Source organism: Antedon mediterranea, chromosome 8 (genome assembly GCF_964355755.1).
Source record: "Antedon mediterranea chromosome 8, ecAntMedi1.1, whole genome shotgun sequence".
NCBI lineage: Eukaryota > Metazoa > Echinodermata > Crinoidea > Comatulida > Antedonidae > Antedon > Antedon mediterranea.
The window spans coordinates 9,939,741-9,957,998 of record NC_092677.1 but is presented as its reverse complement, the minus strand read 5'-3'; the positions used below and the strand labels follow the sequence as shown (position 1 = coordinate 9,957,998).

The 18,258-nt window shown below is 35.2% G+C and overlaps 1 protein-coding gene across 1 annotated transcript in view; it reads left to right on the top strand.

The window, feature by feature from the left end:
- Positions 1-18,258, top strand: part of LOC140056480 (uncharacterized) — a 31,898-nt gene that overhangs the window by 10,091 nt on the left and 3,549 nt on the right. The window contains exons 13-15 of the mRNA XM_072101857.1: positions 6,199-6,274; positions 6,777-6,915; positions 10,183-10,323. Of these exons, the coding sequence (XP_071957958.1) occupies positions 6,199-6,274; positions 6,777-6,915; positions 10,183-10,323 (356 nt within the window). The remainder of the gene's footprint in view (positions 1-6,198; positions 6,275-6,776; positions 6,916-10,182; positions 10,324-18,258) is intronic.

Sequence of the window (18,258 nt, the reverse complement as noted above, 5' to 3'; positions counted from 1 at the left end):
CCACTTTGTAGACGACACCACAGGAATCCTCTTTGCATGCTTTATCTTTCGGTCGGACGATTAAGTTTTTAATTTTGTTAGATGGTTTAAAGTATGTTCGTATGTTATATTTTTTAAATGTTCTCTTGATTTTCTCTGACAGGCCTTGAATATATGGGATGGATATCGACCCTCTTATATCTTCTGTTTCGGGTTGTTTGTCCGTTTTTTGTTTATCTAGGTTACGTTGTACCTTTCTAATCGTCCATGTAGGGTAGTTGCATTGTTTAAGTGAAGTATGTATCATCTCAGTTTCGTTCTGTTTGTCTGGATTATTTGTGATTATCGTGTTACATCTGTGTAGAAGTGTGCGGATAACGGATAACTTGTGTTGTAGAGGATGATGTGAGTTAAAGTCCAAGTATTGATTTGTGTGGGTGGCTTTCCTAAAAACTTTAGTGTTGATGTTGCCTTCCCCATCAACTAAAATTAGCGTATCCAAGAATGGGATAGAGTTGTCTGTTAAGGACATTTCTTCGCAAGTGAAATTAATGTCAACATCAACACTAAAGTTTTTAGGAAAGCCACCCACACAAATCAATACTTGGACTTTAACTCACATCATCCTCTACAACACAAGTTATCCGTTATCCGCACACTTCTACACAGATGTAACACGATAATCACAAATAATCCAGACAAACAGAACGAAACTGAGATGATACATACTTCACTTAAACAATGCAACTACCCTACATGGACGATTAGAAAGGTACAACGTAACCTAGATAAACAAAAAACGGACAAACAACCCGAAACAGAAGATATAAGAGGGTCGATATCCATCCCATATATTCAAGGCCTGTCAGAGAAAATCAAGAGAACATTTAAAAAATATAACATACGAACATACTTTAAACCATCTAACAAAATTAAAAACTTAATCGTCCGACCGAAAGATAAAGCATGCAAAGAGGATTCCTGTGGTGTCGTCTACAAAGTGGGGTGCACCAACTGTGAGATGGTGTACATTGGGGAAACGGGTAGGGCACTCAAAACCAGAATTAAAGAGCACAAGAAAGATGTTGAGGAAAACACACAGAACATGCAGACGCGTGCATCACGGAAAGTTTCGTCCTCCATTTTACATAAATCAGCAATCACGGACCATATGACCACACACAACCACATACCTAACTGGGATAAGATAGAGGTACTACACAAAGAACAAGTTTGGCTTAAACGTAAAATTAAAGAAAGCATCAGCATAAGAAAGCAAAATAAAAATACAAAGATGAATAGAGACGAAGGCGCGCACCAACTATCTCACATTTACGATCAGCTTCTGACGACGACTGGTCCCCTAGGCTACACAACAAAATCATCTAGTGGCTGGAAAGGAGACCAATCGGCGCCATAACGCATCATAGCAACTGAAGAAGTCAAGCTGACAGCTAGACGAAACTGTCTTGCCAACGTAAGTTTTATTGGTTTACTATCAAAGAACTACTTAGGTGTCATATTGGTTAATGAATAAAATATGTATATCTATATCTATATTTCCCCAAACACCTTGCTGAGGATAATTAAAATACTGTAAAACTTTTGTAGTATAATTTTACAATTCGATAGCCTACAACCCCGAGCCCTAGCAAAAAATGACATCACAAACCACCACACCACCCCCCACCCCCACCCCTCCCACAAAAACCCCAGGAGTCGGGGGAATTTTTTAAAATGTAGTTTAAAACCTTCCGGGTACAATTGCCATCATTTTGATACCCCATACGTATGGTTACGTGCAGAAACAGAAATTTGTATAACGAACAAACATCGAAAGTGGGGGTTTTGACCACATTTTGGTCCCTAACTTGGATCCTAGGTGGCGGATGATGTTGAAATATAGCTTAGAACATTCCCGGTACAATAGCGGTCATTTTGATACCCCATATGTAAGATTACGTGCAGTAACAAAAATTTGTATAACGAACAAACAAACAAACAAACAAACAGACAGACAGACAAACTCTCTCACTTATAATATAGATAATATTCTTACATGGCTTCCCAATATACAAGTTTTCAATTGGATTTTTGTTTCCAATTGATCGATACTTTCTTGGGTTTTTTTGCCTCTTTCATTTTTTATATAACTGAATCACCCTTTTTCATACATTATGATTTACTGTATTATAACTCTAAAAAAACATATATATATAAAATATCAGAAATTATAATGTTTTACTCAAATATGAATATGAAAGATGTTTATTTAATTGATTGATTGATTGATGACTTAAGACAGGATCGAACAAAAGCTGTTGGTATTAAAGACATACACCAGGCTACAATACCACTAGTGAATAGATAGTGGTTTCCTCAACAAAGAACATAAGGCGGACCTCACCATATGTTACATTCTGCATTAATGATACATGGCATACGGGTAGATTTTAAAACCTTCAGTAATTTGACATTTACTACATACATATGTTTATAAATGCATAATTGGTTCGTGCTAAAGAGTTTTTCATTTAAGGTATTCGGATATATAATAAGACTGGAAGTATAGTCGAACAAATTTAAGAGAGGTTTTAAAGAATTTCTCATTAAAGAACATCTCATAAAACGTTTGTAAATTTGAATCCAGACATTTTTTCAAACAACATAAACAGAACTTTAGATTTCTTAATGAACTATATATGAACGCTGAATAATTTTTACTTTAAAGATGAACAAATATTTCTTTACATTTTTTGTTGAATATGCATTTTAATGTCACATAATAGTTATTCACTTTGACCGAAAATTGGATTGAAAAAAAAAACTATATACCTGAAAAAACAGTAATTTAATGCAAATAAAATTGACTTTTTGTGTTTTTGGTTAAATATAACTGTTTATTTTGTCTTTAAATCATTTTTTTTCCTTTTTCTTTTCTATATATTTGGATAACTTAATTAAAACTGCAACGGCCATACTGCGTTGAAACACCGGTTCTCGTTAGATCACCGAAGTTAAGCAACGTTGGGCCCGGTTGCGTTCTGGATGGGAGACCGTCCAGAAATCGCGGCGGGTGCTGTATATACTGGAGAGTGATGGTGTAATGGTAATATCGGACTCGCATGTGATAGGCATGGGTTCGAGGTTATCTGTACCATACTAATTGCATCCTTAGGCAAGATGCTTTACTCTCATTGCCTCATCCTTCGGATGGGATGTAAAGCCTTTGGTCCCGTGTACTTAACAGTGCACGTTAAAGAACTTGGTACACTATTCGAAAAGAGTAGGGGATCGTCTCCCGGTGTGCTGATATGGTAGGCGCTGCACTGCTGGCTGCCGTGGGTCCGTGGAGGGCCTAATCCGAATTTCCTCAGTTTCCAGTTAAGCTTGAGGACAAATATATATAAAATAAAAAAAAAAAAAAAAAAACATTGGCTATTAAAAATAATTCTTTATTTTTTATGATTCTCGAGGACAATACGAACATTTTTACACTTTCCAAACATAGTTCGCTGATACGTGGGCTCAAACGTAAAAGCCGCACTTTATATTATATAATTATATATACACTTCAGGCATAGAACATTAATTTTAAACCGCCCGGTGATTTGCTGAAACCTAATTAATTAATTTTAAACAATAAAGACGAGGAAATCTGTGAGAATATATTCATATTTATATAAACGTCGCAGGCACAGAATAAATTCTAAACTGCCTGGTGATATACTGAAATGGACATTCATAGCGAGCTATTGAGGTAGTGCATTGTTTCTCTCTTATTATCATAATTTACCATAAAACGTACATTTAAGACAGTCTTAAATGTACGTTTTATTAGGAATGACCTGGTTTAATGTTTTTAAAGTAATATATATGCATTATTTTTACAAAACGTCACAAATTGTAGGGAATGGGAAATTAAAGGGAAGGGAATTAACTTTATACAGTATTTACACTTATTGCTGACCCAAGTCTAGGCCCAAGTTGTAAGTTTAAATGGAGTTTTGGAGTATAAAAACCATACATAAAATATTATATAGCAATTTATTGACTGTTGAGATACTAAACCAGGATTCATCAAATAAATATGGCAATCCATAAAATGGATTGTGATTTATAATTGTCACTTATGAGGTTCTGTAAATTTTATTTTCGACCATTATTATTAATACTACAGAGAATCAATGTTAAGGAGTATTTTCTGTAAGTTGTGGTGGCGTGTGGTAGGGTGTTGTGGTATATGGTAGTGTTTGGTGGTATGGTGCTGATTTGTAGTAGCAGGTGGTGACTTGTGGTAGGGTGGTGGAGTGTTGTTGCATATCGTAATGTGTGGTAGGGTAAAGGCGTTGTGTAGTAGAGTGTGGTGGTATGTTGTAAGGTATTGTGGCATGTGGTGGCTTATGGTAGTGTATGGTGGTGATGTGTGGTAGTGTGTGGTGGAATATGGTGGTGATGTATGGTAATGTGTGGTGGAATATGGTTGTGATGTGTGGTAGTGTGTGGTGGAATATGGTGGTGATGTGTGGTAGCGTATGTTAGTGTGTGGTGGAATATGGTGGTGATGTGTGGTAGCGTATGTTAGTGTGTGGTGGAATATGGTGGTGATGTGTGGTAGCGTATGGTAGAGTGTGGTGGAATATAGTGGTGATGTGTGGTAGCGTATGGTAGTGTGTGGTGGAATATAGTGGTGATGTGTGTTAGCGTATGGTAGAGTGTGGTGTAATATGATGGTGATGTGTGGTAGCGTATGGTAGTGTGTGGTGGAATATGGTGGTGATGTGTGTTAGCGTAAGGTGTCATGTAGTAGAGTGTGGTGGCATATGATAGCAAGTGGTGGTGTGTGGTGGAATATGGTGGTGATGTGTGGTAGTGTGTGGTGGAATATGGCGGTGATGTCTGTTAGCGTATGGTAGTGTGTGGTGGAATATGGTGGTGATGTGTGTTAGCGTATGGTAGTGTGTGGTGTAATATGATGGTGATGTGTGTTAGCGTATGGTAGTGTGTGGTGCAATATAGTGGTGATGTGTGTTAGCGTATGGTAGTGTGTGGTGTAATATGATGGTGATGTGTGTTAGCGTATGGTAGTGTGTGGTGTAATATGATGGTGATGTGTGTTAGCGTATGGTAGTGTGTGGTGTAATGTGATGGTGATGTGTGTTAGCGTATGGTAGTGTGTGGTGGAATATGGTGGTGATGTGTGGTAGTGTGTGGTGTAATATGATGGTGATGTGTGTTAGCGTATGGTAGTGTGTGGTGTAATATGATGGTGATGTGTGTTAGCGTAAGGTGTCATGTAGTAGAGTGTGGTGGCATATGATAGCAAGTGGTGGTGTGTGGTGGAATATGGTGGTGATGTGTGTTAGCGTATGGTAGTGTGTGGTGTAATATGATGGTGATGTGTGTTAGCGTATGGTAGTGTGTGGTGTAATATGATGGTGATGTGTGTTAGCGTATGGTAGTGTGTGGTGTAATATGATGGTGATGTGTGTTAGCGTAAGGTGTCATGTAGTAGAGTGTGGTGGCATATGATAGCAAGTGGTGGTGTGTGGTGCAATATGGTGGTGATGTGTGTTAGCGTATGGTAGTGTGTGGTGTAATATGGTGGTGATGTGTGTTAGCGTATGGTAGTGTGTGGTGTAATATGATGGTGATGTGTGTTAGCGTATGGTAGTGTGTGGTGTAATATGATGGTGATGTGTGTTAGCGTATGGTAGTGTGTGGTGTAATATGATGGTGATGTGTGTTAGCGTAAGGTGTCATGTAGTGGAGTGTGGTGGCATATGATAGCAAGTGGTGGTGTGTGGTGGAATATGGTGGTGATGTGTGGTAGTGTGTGGTGTAATATGATGGTGATGTGTGTTAGCATATGGTAGTGTGTGGTGGAATATGATGGTGATGTGTGTTAGCGTAAGGTGTCATGTAGTAGAGTGTGGTGGCATATGATAGCAAGTGGTGGTGTGTGGTGCAATATGGTGGTGATGTGTTTTAGCGTAAAGTGTCAAGTAGTAGAGTGTGGTGGAATATGGTGGTGATGTGTGGTAGCGTATGGTAGTGTGTGGTGGAATATGGTGGTGATGTGTATTAGCGTAAAGTGTCATGTAGTAGAGTGTGGTGACATATGATGGCAAAGTGGTGGTGTGTGAAAGTGTTTAGTAGATGTATAATAAATAAATACATTTTAAATAATATTTTTATAGTTTTTTTATTTGTTTTTAGGTTCTTTGTTTACATTGTACTCAAACAATTTCAAAGAAGATAAGCAACATTCTGTTTTACCATTAGTTGTAAAAAGGTATTATTTTCTACATATATTTTCTATATAACTTACATCCTGGTATTTGTGTTAAAAGAGAGAGCGTATACAACCCAAGAAATGTTCCCAAATAGAACTGTTCTCAAATTGGCCATAGATATGCCATAGATATGCCATAGATATGCCATAGATATGCCATAGATATGCCATAGATATGCCATAGATATGCCATAGATATGCCATAGATATGCCATAGATATGCCATAGATATGCCATAGATATGCCATAGATATGCCATAGATATGCCATAGATATGCCATAGATATGCCATAGATATGCCAGTTTGGAGGCCAAGCAAAACTACACCTGCAAACAACAAATTTAAGCATTGTAACATCCTAGTAGGAACCTAGCTTTATCCAATTCTTTTACAAGTTGAGCTGTAGCAATTTTTTGCAACCAAATGGTGTTGCACTTTAGATGGTGTTCGCTTAATTCTACTGTATTGTGAAATACTGAATTAAAAACATTTTTAATTTAGGATAGCCAAGCGAAAAGGTGTTTTATCACATCTACGTAACATAGGCCTACATACAGGAAACCAAGGGTACGATGCAGTGTTCTTGCTAAGCAATGGAAAGATGACCAGTTATGGCCCTCACGGACACTTTAATTGGCAGGTAACATATCACTGTTCAATACACAGTAAGTAGGTAATATTTATTGCATTCCAAGAACAGTACAGTTTATAAAACTGCATGATATTTGAAAGAAAATAATTACATAAAATAATACAAACATTAAACTTGAAAAACCAAACATGGAACAGGGGATAACCCTTTAAGCCCAAAAGGGTCCCCATAATATATTGTTTAAATTAAAATCTTTTAAACCATTAAACTACTTCATATTCCGATCTGATTTTATAATCATACAAAAGCAGTTAAAATGAGAAAGTATTTCCGAATATCTGATTAATTTTTATTGAACTTGACAAATCTGAGGGTTGTTGGTAGTTATTATTAGTACAGTTACTGAGCAAACTAGATTTAAATACGGTAGGTTTTAAAAAATGACATTTGTTTTAACTTATGTTTAGTGGATATCGTAATTCATCACAACTTACTGTAGTCTTTCACAAGACAAATACATATATGCATAAAATATTTAATGCACAATTTGTGATGTGATTAATGACGTAGACCTTTTATAGAACATGATGAAATTGTTATTCATTTAGTCGTTCACATGTAAGCATTACGCCATATGAGGCCGATTTTCCACTATGCACATTTGTTTGTGCGAATTGCAAACGACAGCATTCATGTTTCCATGTTCCAAATCCCTCTCTGCTTCTGATTCTACTAGTTCTGAGATTCGTTACAGCAATATTGGTAGTTCAAACTGTTTCTACTTTTTGCAAAGCAAAACATTTAATCAAAGCTCAGGAAATGAGCTATGACGCGTTCATGAGCATTTATGTGAATCAAAAAGCTCAGTAGACATGCAATAAAACATAATTATCGCAGCTATTCGCTTTTTTAAAGAAAAGGATAGCATGATTTTTCTCTATTTGGCTTGATTTGGCCCTATGGGATTTGTACATGTATAATTTGTTATCACTAGTCTATATCCTTTTTGGTAGCATGAGCTAAGACACTCGTGCATGCTCAGTATGGACCAACAACCAACCAGATAGATAGATTCACAACCTTACAAAAAGGAGAAACGTATATTTCACAAATAACAACACAAATTGTGTTTTCGTTTTGTAGCCAGTAACTACTAAAGCCAATTATTTTTAATAATACATATTTGTGCTCTGCCTGGTTCTATAAAGTTTTCTCTAAATTAAGTTTACCCTTTATAGAAACTATTTACTTGTATGGCGAAATTGGTCACATTTGGTGCATGTGACCAATTCTTCTTGAAAGATTTTGAAAGTCATTAAAGTTATTTATAGATTTGTTAAAATAAACGGGTTTATAATCTATTTGTGTTTATTATTAGTTGTAAATCACTCATACTTTAAAAGCGCTCCATAAGATCTTTGCTTTTTTTTTGCCATCTTGTATTAAATTTAATACTAAGTAATATGAACTGATTCGTCAATATCAGCAAAATATGTTATATAATTTCTAAACAATGAAATGAACTTTTTTTTTACTCTCACCGTACGTTACAGTATTGTCATAGAAAACAAATAACAAATAGCACAGAACAAAAACAAACTAAAAATGTTTACTCAAAAAATAAAAAATATATATATATATATATTAATTGCCTAACCAAAAATGTCGATTATCTCATATACTGTAATATTTGTGGTAAACAGTACATCGGGGAAACAAAAAACACTCTCCGTATGAGAATGACACAACACAGATCAGCTATCAAAACATTAAAGCTTGATCAACCTGTAGCCGAACATTTTAATTCAGCTGGTCACTCTATTGCAAATTTCAGAGATATTGCAATATAGACCACGATGTCAAATGGAGCGACAAAACTTGCAAAGACAAAGAAACCACTGGAATTACTACTTAAAACCACAAAACCTTTTGGACTCAATATTAGGAACATACTCCCAGATCGGTTTCAATATTAAGGAGGTTTCGCAACCTTACGAATACAAAAACGAAAACGGATACGTCATACATTTGTCAAACTTTTGAGCTGATCCCCATTTCATATTCGTAAAGCGTATTCGTGTTGACGAATATCATCAGTGATATTCGTAACTACAAAACGGGTATAGTTTTTGATCTATTTGCACATTTTGCATTTGAATCAGGAATGATTCATGATTATAATATAATTATAATTTTATTGAAAGTAATTTACTAAAGTAATTTACTAAAATGCCAAGTCAATTTTGATAAATAGCAGTTTTTAAAGTCCTCACTCGCTTTGATGTTACGCTAGGCCTAGGCAGCCAAGCAACAAGCAACACGTACCTGCGCTTCGCTTAAATTTACCGCAGTCATATTTTGGACGCGCCTCAATATTTCGTTGCCATGCGAAACAGATTTTTTTATGGCTTACGAAAACGAATACGTGTGCGTAACGTATCCGTTTTCGTTATCGTATTCGTAAGATTGCGAAACCTCTCTAGTAACCACCATTTTAGTTGTTTTTTTAGTTCCATTCCAAAATTGTTTACCAAGCTAGCTACCTTTTTTTTTCTACTCTTATTCAGTCTCCACTCCACATTCACCACCCTGTCTCTTTTGTTGTATTTTCTTTTATTCCTGTTCACCCAGGCAGCACTTGCCAATTATTATGCTATGACTTTATCCAAATTCCTTCACTTGCACTGATGAAGGGCTAGTGTTGCTCGAAAGCTCTGCTAACTTTTCTGTTTTTTATCCATTTAGCTTTTTGCTTTTTTCTTTATCTCCATTGAGATCCAGCCACTGATACCCACAGCATTGTAATTTTTTCAGTAATTTGCCTTTAGATTTATTTATACATATCTAAACACATTAGGCATAGAACATAAATTGTATACAAAAAGTAGCCAAAATAACCAAAATAATAACCCTTTGTATTCTATTGCATTAAACTTAAACCAAAGAATTCAAGTTACTCAGTCCATTCTATAGTTACCACCAAACAGAATTTCTTTATCAGTACTTCTATGAATGGATGACTATTTGAAAACAGGAACACTAGTAGACCAAACCCAGTATCTCCAATGAGATCCAGCCACTGATACCCACAGCATTGTTATTTTTTCAGTAATTTGCCTTTCGGTTTATATATATATATTTGAAATTGTATTTCTATTTTGTATGTGCACGTTCCCGGGAAGAATAACCATGTGTTGATCTGGGCCTCTGTGATTAAATAAAGTTGAATTGAATTGTACGGGCTGCCATTGCGATATTGCTTATGCTCTATATAAGAATTAACTCAAGAATGAAGAAAACCTTTTTATTTTGTAGATAAATGCGCCAATACAATGGAACAATCAGGCTAAAATATTTGGAAGAGGACGGAATCACAACCCTAGAGTTCTTGACATGTACAATAATGCATTCCATCCCAGCATGCAAGCATTTTCTCTACAAGTTTTTGGAAAACAGGTGAACAATTTTATTTTTTTGGTTTTAAATATAATTTTACATTGTACGTTTATTATACTACAGTTACATTTTGTTAATTCTATATTAAAAGAAACTAGCTGTTAACCCTCCAAAGGGAGGGCAGGTAATCTGTGATACATGGTGACTCTGTGACCTGATTGTGATGTACAGAAAATGGGTATTGCTAAACCCTGCAAACTCCGAAAAAGACAACAATTTTGTTAACTACTTTTTTTTGGGGTAAAACATATTTTGTTGGTTAAAAATGATTGATAAACCCTGCAAACCAAAACTACACTACATAATTCAATCACTTTTATGTTGGTTCAATGGGGTTTGTTATGTTTTTGTTGTTTGCAGGGTTTAGCAATACGCGAGAAAATAGCCAAGAACTACCAAACACAATAAAAAAAACAATTTTCCAAATAAATTGCCTTTCAATTCTATCATAGCTGAATGACTAAAAGGTGCCCCAGTTTACACGATGCAAGTATCAATCGTGTGGTTTAGGAGGAGATAGATAGAGCATACAATTTTGCATTCGTGCTATTATATTAAATAATAGATAAAAGATTATTTGAGGCAGTGATCGTAATATTGTGATGACTACCAGCACACACACAACATACACCCTTTAACATATGTTCACATATTGTATTTTAGCAGAAACTTTTAACTGCCTCGAAATTAAATGATAATGTTTAATGTTTAACAATAAAGATGAAAATGTCTGCCAAAGTGGGGAAAAAAATCATTTGTTTTGTGAATAATTTATTCGATTCAGTCCGCTGACCAATGGCTAGTAACATTTTTCATTAACTAGCCCGTTTATGCAAGTAAATTTATTTATTTATAGCTTCCTTTATGGTTGATTTTGTTTAAATGTTAAAACGCCATCTATAGTTTTAATTTTCCCTAGTGGATAATTCTGTATTAGAGGCCAGGTTTTAGCTCTAATTTGAAAAAATAACAAAGACAAGTTACTACAGACTCAATTCATGACCACACAAGCTAAAACCTCAGTTGGTCAAATTAACAGAGTCGCCAAGAAAAGTTAAATCTGAACACTGGCTACAATTCCCTCATTGTTAAATTAACCACTTCCAATAAATACTTCATGATAGCTAAAAAGTCCAATCTGAATGTGTGACCATGGGAGTTACAGTTTGGTAAATCATCGGTAAATTTACCAATAGCCGTTGCTAAAGTTATCTGGGTAAAATTTACCATTTTTCAAGTCCAGTGCGAACAACGCTGGCCACTATTGTTTTTAACCTAGAAGAGAAAGTTGTCTTTACCATTTGCTACAAGCAGTTTGTACAATTCGGTTATAATCTTTTTTTAAAAATAAATAAAAACTGTTTTTTCTAGGGTTGCTATGTGAACTTTTGTATGTAATGTGTGTATTTTATGTCATATTTTTTAGTTCAACAAACTTCCAAGTTAGTTGATTACAAACAAAAAAAGATATTAAAGATGTATTGTCCCCAAAAAAATTAAAATGAAATTGGATTTTGCATTTTGTAGTTTTAATAAACTTCTGTAGGAAAAACAAAACCAAAATAAAAAAATAGACAGTTAGTAAAAACATATTGTCTGGCAGCCAATTTGACTAATTTTTACAGGTAAACATTTTGTTTTCTATCCAATTTTTGGTACACACATTTTTTTCAGGTGACCGGGGTATCAAACAAGTTAAGTTATATTTAGGAAGTAGATCAGCCATCTTGCAATTCTTTATTATAGAAATAGGTCATGAATTATTCATTATGCTCCTGGAAATATACTTGAAGCAGAATAGGTGTGTTAGAGAGTAGCATTGGTATGTTAAATTGGTAGTATACATAGATGCTGTTGGTACTTAGTAAATGTATTACTATTACTACTACTATTTATTACCTTATCAGTAAATTCCACTTACTTTTGTAATATAAAAAAATAATTTTAACTGTTAAATACTTCTACAATCTACTAACCTAAACTGAATGGCAACAATGTCACTTTTGTTACTTGTTCTTTTTTTCATATTTTTCCATCATATACAGTCATGTGAAGAAAGCTAGAGGGGGTGCTATTTCATGAATTTTCAGTTGTAATGATCAGTGCAAATTAAATTATTATTATTTGAGGTTAATTAGTGATGTTAACCTTGATTAGTTTTTATATAATTATTATTGATAATTGATAATTTCATTATAAACATCTTCAACTTAAAATATAATCTGCATAATTATCTATGCAGTTATGAAACCAATGTTTTTTTCCCTTGACTTTAGTGAAACAATTCTCAATAATGCAATGATTTTCTCTCTTTTTTACAAATTATTTTATTGTTTTTAGTATCATTTTTATTATGTTTATATTATTGTTATTATTTATACCAGCATTTAATATTTAGGCCAGTACCAGCATATGGTCCGAGCTACAACTTAAGTGCCACGCTCATTTGATCAAGTGTGCTTCGCTGACGTACGTCCTACTGGTACTGTACATGGTTGAGCAATATTAATTCATCCACTTTACTTTTATTTTGGAAATGGATGTCCATAGTTACGAAATCAATTGCATAAATAAGTTTAAATAAAAGAGGCAGACACAAAAAAAAACACCGGTATCAGATGATCTCAGGATCTCCATCATTGCAAATATCTATATATATAGCATCCGATTTACAGTTTCCCTTAGAATTTTCGTTATAGACCACTTTTCAGATTACTTTAGATTTGCCTAGTTTGCCCAGAAACGCAAAGTTGCCCAGAAATACATAATTTCCTTGTCATGTTTTAAAAAATACTTTCCCTGTCATTAGTATGAGAATAGTTACCCTGGCATGAATTATATATATACGTATTGCCTGCTTAGAGGTGAAATATAAAATTTTGCACAATTAAATTTTTTTTATTATGGGATTATATTTTATATGGAATACACGTAGTGATATAAAGGCGATTATTATTATTAACATAGCCCAAATGTTTGTAGTTCATCCTGTGCAGGCGTGGATTTAGGCAGGGCCTAAGCAGGCTTTAGTCCCCTCCACCCTAAAATTTAACTTTTTAAAATAAAATAATTACAATAATTTTTCTGCAACCTGATGAATCGTTTTTATCATTTATGAAATATTTAGCCCCCCTAATCTAAGTGCGGAATCCGCCCCGCTGTGGTATATCCAAATTAAATATTCCAAACTAAGCAACATTTCTATCTATTTATATACCTACCTAATTACCGAACCAGAACGGCACTCCGGGACCGAACCAGAACGGCACTCCGGGACCGAACCAGAACGGCACTCCGGGACCGAACCAGAACGGCACTCCAGGACCGAACCAGAACGGCACTCCGGGACCGAACCAGAACGGCACTCCGGGACCGAACCAGAACGGCACTCCGGGACCGAACCAGAACGGCACTCCGGGACCGAACCAGAACGGCACTCCGGGACCAAACCAGAACGGCACTTCGGGAGTGAACCAGAACGGAACTCCGGGAGTGAACCAGAACGGCACTCCGGGACCGAACCAGAACGGCACTCCGGGAGTGAACCAGAACGGCACTCCGGGACCGAACCAGAACGGCACTCCGGGACCGAACCAGAACGGCACTCCGGGACCGAACCAGAACGGCACTCCGGGACCGAACCAGAACGGCACTCCGGGACCGAACCAGAACGGCACTCCGGGACCGAACCAGAACGGCACTCCGGGACCGAACCAGAACGGCACTCCGGGACCGAACCAGAACGGCACTTCGGGAGTGAACCAGAACGGCACTCCGGGAGTGAACCAGAACGGCACTCCGGGACCGAACCAGAACGGCACTCCGGGACCGAACCAGAACGGCACTCCGGGACCGAACCAGAACGGCACTCCGGGACCGAACCAGAACGGCACTCCGGGAGTGCATACTTCCACCTATTGTAACATTCCCCTACATAAGATTTCTCCTGAAAAAATATATATAGTTATTTTGTCTAATGCTGTGTGATTAGGCTAATTTCACTACATACAACCTTGTGAATATGAGTTTCGTGTAATGGTTATATAGCCAGTGTTTTACAGTTGAGGTCCTTGTCAAGAGACAAACAAACACACATGCCCAATCGACTACATAACCTCCTTGGCGGAAGTAATAACTTGACACAGCAACATTGGTTGATCTGTTGAATATACCCTTTTTTTCTTTGATGATTTTGTGTTAAATGACATACATATGAATTCTTGCCAAAATACAAATAAACGTCCCTGGATTGGTTATAGAATGAAAGTAGCATGAAATAATAAAATGAATGAAAATGATGATTAAAAAAAAAAAGAACCTCAGCAGGAGTTGAACCAAGGACCTCAACTGTAAAACACTGGCTATATAACCATTACACCAAACTCATATTCACATACCCTTTTTTTCTTTGATGATTTTGTGTTAAATGACATAGACATATGAATTCTTGCCAAAATACAAATAAACGTCCCTGGATTGGTTATAGCATGAAAGTAGCATGAAATAGCACTACTGTTTTTATATTGTGCAATTGCTATAGTGAGAAATAGCCAATAAATAGCAAGTGAAGTAGCCAATAAATAACAGTGAAATAGCCAGAAAATAACTATGGAATTGGTACAATTGCTATAGCAAGGCCCTATGCCTCCCCTCACTTCCACACACTACATCGCATGCAATTTCAGGCCCTCTGTTTACACAGGTCACTGATCCACAATGATCCTCTTATTATTAATAAAGAAAATTAATCTAAAAAAAGACAATCTAGACAACATTTAGAGTTACTTTATGCAATAAGCAGACAATTTATCACATGATGGAAGGATTGTTGCTGGTACAACCAGCCAGTTTTCATCTAATGATTGAGCTGACAACAATAAAGTTTAAAGTGAATTATTTTTGCTAGTTAGTATATGAAAGATAAGAAACTTTTACTGTGCCAATGATCTCCAATGTTTAATAATTATTGCAATGTCGGTGAAATGGTATTTTACTTTGGTTTTTTCAGAGATGAAGGACACAACATTTCATTTTACAAAAAAAAAAAGGAATTTGTGAATTTAGGTTAAATAAAAAAGTTGTTTCATGTCGCCTCTTCCTAACAACGTGACTTTTTGACTATTCCATATTGTTGTTATTGTGTCATATTCTGTTTTTAAAGTTTAAAAATGTAAACAATCATTCTATTTTCCATCGAGATTGCATGATTACAATCATCAAGCTTATTGAGTTGTGTGAAAATGTGACAATCCTTCCATGTTTTTTTTTTTTTTTTTTTTTTTTTTTTATTCATTTCAAAAAATACAACCATAACACAAATCACTTAAATATAAAGTAATAGTAATCCTTCCATGTTGCTGCTCCGAAGCTCTGGCACCAACTTCCAATGACTGTACATAAATCTCAGTATTACCTGCTCAAATTCTATATCCTCTCATTTTTATATAATTTCTCATTCTTTTTTTCCCCTTTCATTTCTTTTCACATGATTGTGACTTTTTTAAGCACATAAAGAATATATTTAAATTTACAAACCAAGTAAAAATAGTAAATTAAATTTAAATGTTTTATCCAACTTTTATTGTTTATAAAAATCTCTCCACTACAAGGCAATCTAACAAGATTCTGTGCCCCAGAGATCAAAGGGTTTATCTATGCCTGCGACACAATCAATTCCACGCCCCTTAACAGACACTGCACACCACTGAGAATATGTACATAGTACAGTACTGTTGATATTTGTCGCAGCCAGACATAAGATCAAAGGACTGTTACAAGTTCCTATCTTGGTAAGACGAGCTCAATGTCCTGTTGTGAGATTGCCTTGATTCAAATAACTGAAATATTACAAGTATAAACGTACTGATGATAATGGTATAGCACACACAGTGTGGAACAAACATGAAACAAGTGACTAGAAAAGATTAATGCAAAACCTTTTGAGCGACATCTTTCTGATTTATCACAATCTCATTTTTTTTCATTAGGTATCCATAAATCTGGTAAAATATTAGTAGTATTTTAGTAGATATAAGAAATTATCAGTCTAACTTCTACCAAAACCAGACTTTTCAAGGATGTCTACAATGATGATACACAGTGAGAACTGTTAATCAAATGAGGAGAAATATATTTTTATTTATTTATCATTACATGGTTTTTAAATTGTAGGCATTTTTTAAAGTTATAATACTATACAGTGAAGTTAAAATACAACTTATAGATAAAATAAATAAAATATATTATAATAATAAATAAACAATAAAATAAAATACAGTTTAAATTAAATGGAATGTTTCCATCATTGAATTTTCTCATCAGCCGCTGTGGCCAGCCCTTATTCATGGAACACTTTCGTTTGAACTGAACAAGGAGAAATGTTTTAGGGCCCATATGTTATGGGCCCTAAAACGCGCACACTTGCTGTACAGCCATCGACATAAGTTGCTGTGACATCATGTGTCATGTGTGCTTAGAAAAATCTACCTCATGAGTTTTCACTGTTAACATACAAGAAAAAGATACACATCATTTAAATTGCTAATTTTACCTGCACTAGGCTTCAATTTGCCAAAATTTTTAGTCTGTTATATTTAAGAAACACTTCAATATCCAGATAGGTAAAAGAAACAATTAAAATAATCAACATTTCTATTTTTTATGATTTATTTAAAAAGTGTGTTTACTAGAAATTATATTTTAATAGCAGATGTATAGAATTAAATCTTCAAACCACTCATCCTCTGTACAGTGGCATAACGGTTATGAGTACTCACTCTCTAAACCCAGGGGCCCCTGAGCCTAGAACAAGAAAACAAATTTGTAAAAACAAGCTGAAAATGCTTTTATTATACCTGGAGGGTCCCTAAACCAGGATTATCGGGTCTTCTGCAATACGCCACTGCCTTTGTAATGGCAACCATCTTTTATACATTTTTCCTTTACAATAAAAAATACAGAAATTACTTTAATAATAATTTTTATTCAGAATTTTAAGCTTTTGTTCGATTATGTGTGTTATTTCTATAAATATTTATGTGAAATATGGTAGTAACTTCACTGATAAATTATGCATAACTACCAGCAAATTATCTTAAAGTTTTTGTAACAAACAATTGAAGGGCCCTGTTAAATATGAAATAAATATGGCATTGATTTCATCTACATCATGCAATATTAAATTTCAATTGTACTTTTTATTAGTACATTATATTTGCATACATCATGTGGTATGTGTGTTTAGTCTATGGATTACTTTTTGCTTTAAAGTTATAATGAATAAATAATTTTCACCCCTGCAATAATTGAAAACTGCAATTGCCTTATAGTTCAATACCATGACTATATTGAATTTATTATTATCCTGTATTACTACCTCCTCCTAAAGCCGATTTTCCACTATGCGTTCGTGCGAATCCAACGTTTCAAACAGAAAAAATCAGCTACTCTCTTTCCACTACATGAGCTAATAGCTGCGATGTTTATGTTCCTTGCGTGGTTGCAGGACATTTTGATTTGCATGAGTGCTCATGAAAGCGTCATAGCTCATTTCCTGAGCTCTGATTGGTTGTGCAATATTTCGCTTCGCAAAAAGTAGAAACAATTCGAACTAGTAAATTTCGCTAAGGCGAAAAATCTAGGAACTAGAATTCGTCGAAGAAGGGAGTATGACAGACAGAAACTTGAATGCGCATGGCATGATGCTTTCGATTCGCACGAACAAATTTTGACTAGTGGAAAATCGGCTTTAAGGTCAATTTACACAGACGACCGGTAACAGTATATATAGAAATATAGAATCTATGTTATTCCTTATGACCATTTACATTCAACGCAGAACAGATGACCGGTTCCCATTCAGGGGGACAAGCTACACAGTTTTCCGCTTATTGTTTCCGCTTGTGTGTAAACTGTCCTTAATAGGTTATATTTTTA